The sequence below is a fragment of the Coffea arabica genome, chromosome 6e, assembly GCF_036785885.1.
Source record: "Coffea arabica cultivar ET-39 chromosome 6e, Coffea Arabica ET-39 HiFi, whole genome shotgun sequence".
In the NCBI taxonomy this organism is placed as follows: Eukaryota; Viridiplantae; Streptophyta; class Magnoliopsida; order Gentianales; family Rubiaceae; genus Coffea; species Coffea arabica.
In genome coordinates this window covers 62,245,124-62,255,036 of record NC_092321.1, presented here as the reverse complement: position 1 = coordinate 62,255,036, position 9,913 = coordinate 62,245,124, and the positions used below count along the sequence as shown (strand labels likewise).

General features: G+C 38.1%; 1 protein-coding gene across 5 annotated transcripts; it reads left to right on the top strand.

The window, feature by feature from the left end:
• Nucleotides 1-4,001: 4,001 nt before the first annotated feature.
• On the top strand, nt 4,002-9,726 carry LOC113697057 (uncharacterized). 5 transcript variants are annotated; one of them, XR_003449760.2, is made up of 14 exons: nt 4,002-4,297; nt 4,480-4,545; nt 4,667-4,753; nt 5,135-5,233; nt 5,779-5,874; nt 6,015-6,080; nt 6,157-6,247; nt 6,397-6,464; nt 6,550-6,615; nt 7,071-7,121; nt 7,368-7,432; nt 8,714-8,805; nt 9,030-9,087; nt 9,401-9,587. XR_003449760.2 is itself a non-coding variant. In XM_027216487.2 (13 exons), the coding sequence occupies exons 1-12, from the start codon at nt 4,049-4,051 to the stop codon at nt 8,769-8,771; spliced, it is 1,062 nt and encodes a 353-aa protein (XP_027072288.1). In that variant the 5' UTR covers nt 4,002-4,048; the 3' UTR covers nt 8,772-8,805; nt 9,401-9,587. The 5 variants fall into 5 exon arrangements, 1 of the variants encoding a protein (XP_027072288.1); XR_011817217.1 differs by having other exon boundaries at nt 9,030-9,119; XR_003449759.2 differs by having other exon boundaries at nt 4,003-4,297; nt 9,042-9,119.
• Nucleotides 9,727-9,913: the final 187 nt, after the last annotated feature.

Here is a 9,913-nt window from a genome sequence, read left to right as displayed (position 1 = left end):
GCAAACTTGCAGTTTTCATAGCCAACAAAGTCAAACAATCTCTCGTAAGAAATAGTAAAACCAGAGAAGGAAAGAGAGAAAAGTGGGGGAACAGCCAAGAAACTTTAAGCAGAAAAAGAGAGAGAGGAAGGAGGAGGCGATGGTGTTCAATAGCCCGGTGGTGGTGGGCGTGGCCAACTTGTCGGCCAATGCGTGCCAATACGTAGCCTGTAATCCCGAGAGACTGCCGGGCGATCAAGTCCTTTATCTTGTCTTCTGTGTCCCTTTTCAGCAGATCCGTCGTTTCGCTCTCTATCTCTGGTCGGTCTTCTGCTTCCCTTTACCCCCTCACCATGGCCGAGACTACCACTATTACAACCCCCCACCTTCTCGCTACCATGCTAACTCTTCCTCTTCTTCTTCTTCTTCTTCTTTATCCACCTCGTCTTCAGGCTCTGATCTTCAAGCTTTACACCCTCATCTGCATTGACCATCCATTCATTCATTGATTGAGCGAGCGATCTTTCTCGGAAGACCAGGACCAAGACCCACCTTCCCCCACAGCCCCCATCCCAAAACCGAAAAAAAAAAAAAAAAAAAACCTCCCATGTACAGTAGCATTTTCTCTTTATCCTTCTTCCTTGCTGAATGAAATTAAAGCATGAAAGCAAATGTAATACAGCGCTTGTCTTTTATTTTGTGATTTGCGATTAGCGCTAGTCATTGATTTTGTGGTTTGCGATTTCCTTTCCCTGTCATTCTCTGGCGGCATAGCAGGGATAAGAATATTTTGATGTTTAATACAGTAATTTGTTAAAGTTTTTGGCTTTCCTTCATTCTATTCTTCGTTTGAATTGAGATGCCTTGCTGATAGTTTTGGCTTTCCCACTTCTGTTGTGGCCTGTTCGTGGCACTGTATTTTATATATTTCAGGCTTCATTTCTTCCTTTTGAGTTGGTTGGCTCTTATTGATTCTAATACTATCTGGTAAAGCTGATTTTATTGGCAAATTAATTGAAAATAGTGCTGGTCTGAATCTGCGTTGTCGCGTTATCATAAACAAATGCTTTGCCTTTATTCTTATTGGTTATACTAAATAGTGTAGATTGTGTGATCTCTTCTTTATTCTCTTCCAGCTTAACCATGGAATTACTGACTGATCATGTTCACATTGGATTTGTTTTGGCAACCTGATTTTGGGTTTCTCTGTTGGTTACAGATGATCACTTGGTTCGTTACTCTTTCATTTGTAGATGCCTTTGTCTGTAAGCTCGAGACTTTTTGTCTCTTTGATCTGTCTTATTTTCCATACCTTGCCATACATCCCATTGTTTGAGATGTCTATTTGTTTTATATTCTCTGGAGAAGGACCTTTATTCGGTAGACAATCTGGCTTTTCTTTATTGATGTCCTCCAATGTCTGGGAATGCGATACAGGGATGTTTGTTTGTTTTTAGAAGGGAGGTTGAGGCGCTGGGAATTTTGTGTAGAAAACAGGAATCATTGAGCAAGCTCATTTGTTTAGAAGGGGGAGGGTGGTTGGGGGGGGGGGGGGAAGAGAAAATGAAGCACAAGAAAACGAGTTATTTGCAGAGAAAATGAATGATTTATCAAGTCCATTTTGGTAGGATTGGACGTTCTATTCTGACATAGTTACCATTAATGAGTGTGTTTGTTGATTACTTCTTGTTATCTTCAATGCATGGGTTTGTTTGGGACTCGGCAGGAAGTGGAAGAATTTAAACCCGAGGGAAACAGGTGAATAACAAGTTGAGTTGAGTCAACAAAGGAAATGGTAGTTGACTGAAGATCACCTTGCTGAATGAGGGAATTGGTTGAGGGGAATGACAGCCTTCATTGACAGGAGCTAATTGTTTCTGTGATAATAGTTGCTCTTTCAAGTTAATCTACCGGTTCCCCAAATGAAATTCAACGTATGGGAAATTGGATTGGAATCTTGTATGGATGGATGATATTATCTAGAGTGCTGCAAGCAACATGAAACTTTTCCTGAAAGTCTCTCTCTTAAATAAACAAGTATTTGATCCATGATATGTATCCTCTCCTGTGCCTTGAACTTGGATTGCTATACCGTTAAAGTTTACTTTGGGTAGTGGTTATAATTAAGATTTTAATCTGCCTTTTTGCACCCTTTTCTTGGAGTTCTCATCCTCGGAGGAGCAATGACAAAATCTGAGGTTGACTGTTTTCTGAGCTGGTTGCTGGGGTAGGGGGGTGACATTGCGGCTCGTCCAGTTGGATTTACTATAATAAGTAGTCTTTTCAGGGTGTCCATAGCTTGGACTGGAGCATTCCCAATGTCTGGATGGACTTGACAGGAATCCTTGGCCTAATTATTGATGTTCCACTCTACAACAGTTATGTTACCAGTCTTTCCTTCATCAATCCCTGGAAAATGAGAAGGTGAAGGTGCAGGACAACCGGTGTGACGGTGGAGGAGAACTGTAACATGTATTTGTAGAAGATAATGAAGGTGTTCATTTTCTTGTCATCTTTTCTCCTTCACTTAGGTCTGCAAACTACACCGAGAACATAACAACCCCCAAAATTTCGATTAAGAAAAAGAGAGAGAGAGAGAGAGGCAGAAAGCGAAGAGGTAGGCATTGAGTATTCCTTCCATTTGAATCTACAAAACGAAATATAAAAGCCCAAAGAATGAGATAAAAATTCCGAAAATGTTGTTCTCGCAATTATTATGGTAGAGACTGCCTAATCGTTCATTCTATGTAGAGGTGATATCTTATTAAATTGAGCTCGAGTATCGTCATATTCGAACTCGAACTCGATATCTAGTAGCACAACTCGAACGAGTTGTTTGATCAAAGTTCGACTCGATAGAGTTTGAGAAGTTGAGCCGCGAGCTCGACAAACGTTAGGGTCTTAAATATTATAAATAATCAACCTAAAAAAATAAATTTATTATTTATAATATATTAATTAAATATTACATCAACTATTCGATAGAGCTCGATGAGCTATCGAATATATGATATATATACATATTCGAGTTTGACTCGAAACCTCAATCAAATAACTCGAGCTCGACATTGACCGAATTCGAGTCAAGTAGTTGACCGAGCTACTCGCGAGGTCGAGTCAAGCTGCTCGATTGAATTGCACCCCTAATTCTATGTGCGCTTGTGCATTAGTATTAATTTGTCAAGTCAAATGTATTTTGGGAAATGATATGCACCTCCAAGATACATACATTCATGCTTTCATTCATCTCCTTACTTTACAACTTAAATTGTTGGATTGGTAAATTGGTGCAGACTTTTTTAGTAATTAACTTTTGCCTAACAAAATCCCCTCATGATTTAACAATGTAGACAAGTTAAAGATTTCAAGGGCTCAAAAACAAATTCCACAATTTGGAATGCATGCATCAATTTCCATCTTTTATTCCTAACAATTAAATATTTTTTTTCCTGTTTGTGATAAATTAAACTAGAAGTCAAGTTAGGAGGAGTCCGAATTAGGGGTGTATTCGAGCCGAGTCGAGCTCGAGTACCGCTATACTCGAGCTCGACTCGGCTATAATATAATTATACTCGAGCTCGAGCTCGAGCTCGATCGAGTCAGAGAATCACAGCTCGAGCTCGAGCTCGATCGAGTCCTTAAAAAGCTCGAGCTCGACTCGATAAGGGTACTCACCCGTAATTTCTCAGAATTTATTTACCTATATTAGTAATTTTATATATAATTTATTTTTTATTTTTTTTATGTGATACTCGATAGAGCTCGTCGAGCTCTCGAGTATCAAATTTCTGAGCTCGAACTCGACTCGATAGCTCTAACGAGCAGCTCGAGATCGAGCTCGAGCTCGATGAAGCGAGTTCGAGCTCGAGCTTCTGATCGAGTATATATCGAGCTCGAGTCGAGTAGCTTGACTCAGCTCCACCCCTAGTCCGAATGTGGCTAGCAAATAGGGGTGGGAGGATTAAAAAAAAAACAAATTTTATAAAGAAGAGGAAACTAGTAGCTGGCAGTACAGTAGTAGTTAGGAAAAAAATTAAAAAACCAACCTTTTTTGAAGCGGAAGAAGAAGATGAAGAACGTGGCAGGATTTGTCGCCCACAATATGACGCTACCTCTACGACATGGCTCCTCATTTGCTAATTTCACTACCCACCACCGCCCCTCTCAACCAATAATAGTGCGGCGAGTAGTACAAACCAGAATACCCACTCCGCAACCATTTTACTCCTCCATTTCACTTTCATCTTCAACTCCAACTCTGCCGCGCCGTTGTATTGTTTCCATGGCCTCTTCTTCCACCGCTGATTCACCAGCCCAGGTCCCTTTTTTCCTTTTTTTTCTTGACAAGGCCCTTCAACTTCATAAAGCTAGGATTTTGTTAAATTTCTTATCTTCTATAAGGGTCATGAATTGAACTTGAGTTGGGCTCTTTTTTCTTTTTTTTTTTTCTCTTTGACTGACCAAGGTTGTAATCCTGTGCTGTTTTTATTGCTTATATAGAATGCATCAGCAGCCGTTGATGGTAGTGGCGGAGTCAATGTGTTTCAGTTAGTTCAAGCTCATCAGGTTTGTCTTAGTTACTTGATTGCACGCTAGAATTCTTCTTCTCGTCATCTGAAGTTGATAGCTTTCGTCCTACTCTTCGGTTTTATTTAATTAAGATGAAAGATGCCTGATTAATTTGCAGGAGAAGGCTGCTAGGCTGCCTCCAGTTGAAGAAATAAAGACACTTCTTCATCACAGCTTGCGTGCCATGCTTTCCACCCTCTCTCTGGTCTGCTTCCCCATTACTGTTTCTTTCTTACTCATTCTCCTTTTTTTCTGAATTTTTAATTTGCCTTTCCCTTGATCTAACAAATATGCAAAAATGTCTGAAATCCCTTCCTACTCATAGATTTAGGAGTATATTGCTGGTTTTTGAATAGATGCTCTTATTGTTAGTCTTTTAACACCATTTAGTAATGTTATTAGAAAAAAAAAAAAAAGATAAAACGTACCAGGCATCATTCTTCAAAGTTATTGCATTTTGCTTTTGCAAGAACAGAGCACAAGTTTCAGTAACTTTACCTGATCACTTTAGGCTTGCACTGCTTCCGTGTGTTGACGAAGTTGTCTGTTACTCACTAAATCACAGCAATCTGTGTATTGAGTGCAGAAGCATGAAGGTTACCCATCAGGATCCATGGTCGACTTTGCCTGTGATGCTTACGGATCTCCAATTTTAGCAGTCAGCAACTTAGCTGTTCATACCAAGGTCTGCAACAAAATCTCTCAAGAATGTTATGACTAAGAAGTTCTCAGCTATATCTCAATAGATGTATTGTTTGCAAGTGAAGAGTCTATCTATTTGGTTGCATGCACTTTTTGTTGGATAATGTGGCACCTCATGCTTGAATACGGTTAAGGGGCTTGTTCTCAATTGCTTAAATTAGCTGTCCAACTTGTTGCCATCTGTTAACTTCTAAGTGTTCTCCTTTGTCTTTAGCTTCAACCTATAGTTTATTCCCTTATCACTCTGACTTTGAAAAGTAACATTGGAAGTGTTTCAGCAAACAACTTTAAGGTCTGCAACTGTTGACAGGAGAATACCCATTTAGTTTATAAACTGGCTTTTTCAAGAGCCACTTTGTATAATCAAAAATCAAACAAGAAGTTATCTTGATCAAGATGTAATCATCCAATTAGCTAGTTGAATATGGAACGTAAGGCATCTTCTTAACAATTCTGTTGTATCATCTTGATTTAAACTGTACCTGCTACTGTCACAGACTTTACATTATGAGTTGCTCCTTCCTGCAGGATCTCTTGGCTAATCCCAAGTGCTCATTGCTTGTAGCAAAAGACCCTGCTGACAGGACTGAGATAGTGATAACAGTGCATGGTGATGCTGTCCCTGTGAGTGGCAACTTTTGGTTCATGCTTCATCTTTCTTAATTAAACTTCAAGTACTCTATTCTTTTCTCATTCTTGATGCACTGAGTTGTGTCATCTCCAAGTTATAGCAAAGTTTAAATTCACCGTAAGCAATGGTGTAGGTTGCAGAAAATGATAAAGAAGCTATTGGTACTGCATACTTGGCAAGGCATCCGGATGCATTTTGGGTAATGTTTCATTCTGATGTTAAGTTCCCTATAATCAACAGGTGATAATTTGACTCAGGCAGCAATTCTTTTGCAGGTTGACTTTGGTGATTTCCAATTTCTGCGTATTGAACCCAGAGTCATACGATATGTCTCAGGTGTCGCAACAGCTGCATTGGGTTCAGGAGGTTAGTTTACAATTGAGCTCTTAAAGCCTTCATTTTTTGTTGTTTTTGTCCCTGTCTTGAGGATATGTACACGCTGTTCTCATCTAGATTATCAATTCAAGCTTTTTTTTTGAATAACAAGTTTCTTTATCTTCTTTAATTACTTTCAGAATTTAGCCCGGAGGAGTTTAGATTAGCAAAAGTGGATCCCATTTATCAGTTTTCCAAGCCTATTGCGGTATAACCTTCTAATTTGCCTCGTTTGCATTTTTCATCTTGTCATTTTGTGAACTGAGCTAAATCTTGTTTGTGCTGCGTGGCAGTCTCACATGAACAAGGATCATGGAGAAGATACAAAACTTATTGTGCAACACTCAACATCTATTCCGGTAATATGTGTTAGTCTATATTTAGTTGTGTGGGTTGCAGAATTCTTAAACATCTCAATGACTCTAGTTTTCGGTCCACCAAAATTTTGCTGGAAAAGAGTGTTAGTCTATATTTAGTTGTGTGGGTTGCAGAATTCTTAAACATCTCAATGACTCTAGTTTTCGGTCCACCAAAATTTTGCTAGAAAAGCTTGCTTTTCCAGCAAAACGAATAGTGGGATTTCTTAACTGTATGTTTTCATATCGCCCTTTTGTTGATTTGTCATGTCTGAGTTAAAAAAAAAAAAAAGGATCTCCAGCTTCTCTTTCTTGTGGTTGAGTGTGACATTACTAGGGGTCAAAGGCTATTAAAAACTGAATGTTACGTACGTTAAAAGTTTCCTCCACTGCAGACTTTGTAGCACCGGTTCATATTGTACCAATATGAATGTAACTTTAAGTTTGTTCTTCTCTAGGTTGATTTTGCTCACATACTGGACGTAGACAGCCTTGGTTTCAATGTCAAGGTGATTTTGAGTTTTTCAATTACTGTTTCATTCACCTTCATATAGTAATACTTTTCTCTTACATGTTAAACGGTCATAAAGATGTGGGGCTTAGAAGTTATGAACCTCTTTACGTTGAACGTCTTGTATGGTAATTGCTGGTATCCCTGGAACATAGGATACCTCATGGCAAAATGGCCAAAAAAAGTTTACTCTAAATTAAAGGTTCTTTCTACTCACAATATCTGTTTGGCTTTGTCTCTTTAGGCTGGCTATCAAGGGAACACTTTAAAGCTTCGAATCCCTTTTACTAGACGTGCTACAGAGAGGAAGTGAGTCGTTCAATTTCTGATTAGCTGCAATCCCATGCATGATTGATACAGCTATTTGTTTTCTTTGCTGGAAGTAGGAGGCTGGCCATTTAATTTCTGATTAGCTGCAATGGCATTCATAATCAATACAGATATTTGTTTTCATGTTTTGAGATTGTAGTTTGACATGGTATAATATCATAATGTGGCTAAAGGATTGAGATTGTCATTGGATATAAAGAGTTGGTGAATGATTGTGTCGAGCAAAGATTTACATGTGAATATAGGAAGCAGAAAAAAAAATCTGCAGCTAGAAGTATCGAAAAGCATGGATTTTCCAGGCTATCACTTAATGTGGAAAAGGAAAGGAGTTATTGCCATTTTCTGCGAAGTTGCTTAAACTAGTGGTTTAGCTGATTCTAATTTTAAGGTGCCCATATGCATGTATTTAAGTTGAAAGGTATACGTAAAAGAAGGAAAATATTTCAAATTATCTGTTACTCTCCAGAAAGGATTCTCAATGTCATCAAGTGCCCTTATGTTTCATTCATTCTGTAATACTGATACCAAAACCTGGTTTTTCTTTTTAAAAGATTCTTTTTTCTTCCCCATATAAAAACTGAGTGAGCTGTGCCTTAACTGGCTCCATATGAACTGGATTAAGTGGAAACTAATCTGCTTGGTAATTTGCACTCTTTCCTTGCACATAAATACTTCCCCATACTTTCAGCAGTTAGTACTAAGCTCCAGGGTGCTGGGTAGGCACACCTTTGTAGCGGCTATCCGTCTACTGATGGTTGCTTCTATTAGACAGTTGAAAGTAGAAAGATGTACACAAATCAGTTTTATTTTGCTCTGCATCTTTTGATACCAGATCATTCTTTCTTCACATTGAAATACATTGTTAACTGTCAAGTCATAGGTTTAATAGTGCCACTATTATTGAATGCATGTGATTGCAGAACTTTGGTTTCTGATTATTTAATTATTCTGGCCAATAAACTTAGGCTTTGAAAATGGCTTCTGATGCCAAGTTTCTCTTTTTATGACAGAACACAAAATAGCATCTTAAGATTGAATGTAGCTAAAAAGAATTCATTCATTAGTTTCTTCTGATTCTAGGAGTCTTGTAAATGACGTCAGATTTCATGAGATAAAGTTCACGTGCCTTTTGTAAAGTGGTATTAGTTTTACTGTATGTTTAAATAATCCTTCTGTACTGGGCAAAATTAGTCTGCCCTTATCATGGTTTTTACCTTCATGAGAAGTTCTTTTATGTAGTCTTTTTTTTATCTTTTTCAGGGATGTAAAAACTCTCATAGTTGAAATGCTTGACGCAGCTAAGAGCCAAGCCAAGTGACTCCGCAGAAAAGAGTATAGCATATAGGAACAAGGTATGAACTTTAAATTTCTGCAAGTGTATCTGTTTGCTTTTAGAGTCCTCCACCATCTAAACGCCTCCTTTTGTTTCTACTGTGGCATGTCAAATTGTTTTTCCTTTACAATGGGCATATCGATTAAGTATATTGTAAATTGGATGTCACCACAATATCATTAGGATTTATGCTAGGGGCTGCAAGTAATATTCTGTGGTGAAGGTTTTGCTAACATAATGTAGTAATATATGCAGTGCAATGTTATTGTGGACTAGGGGCTACAAGTGTGCTGTTCATCTGGTAAGCTACTTGTGTTAGAAGAAGCTTGTTAGGTAAAAAACAAACCCAGCTTGGATCATATTTTCAGCTATATATATAATATTGAAGTTGCATTAATCTCTAAGTAGATAAGTTTTAATCAACTGTAGCAGATGATCTTGTTGAATTCAGAGTATCAGCGATGTGCGTAATATTTGTGATGATTGGATCAAGAAGCACATAAAAGCATATAAATACTCCCAATTCAATATTGAACATAGGATTTGCTGTAAAAGGAGAAATTGAAGCCAAATAGAACTTCAAATCAATTTGATGCTGTCTTCTATCTATGCAGGAAAGGCAAGCATGTAAACCATGATTTGTCAGAGTCAAAGGAGAGAGCAAAATACACAGGCCTTCGAACTTCTCTGATTTTCTTTATATTAAGTAGTAGTAGATAATTGTGGCATGAGCTTTCTACTTGGGTCTGCAAGGCTTCTTCGCTCTGATAGGCAAACCAGAGTATTGTGGAAATAAGAAAATAGTTGTTTCATGTAAACATGTTATATCATACATCCGGCGGTGGTAACTCTGAATGATAGTAAAAATCATGGGAAGCCGCTTCTCTATGTATATAATGATATGCTCCATAAGAATTTGTCTTCCTTTTTTTCTTGTTTAGTGATGGTGGCACAGGAGTATGGTTGGTTAGAGATTTGTTTCTCTTTCGAGGAATTGCAAATTGTTATGAACTTGAGATCGACGGAATGGCAAGGTTGTACTGCTAAGTCGCAGGATAAGATGTTCTTGGCACTCGATTGGTAAATCAAAATGTTGTATTGTTGACAATTTGTTATCAATCTTTGGT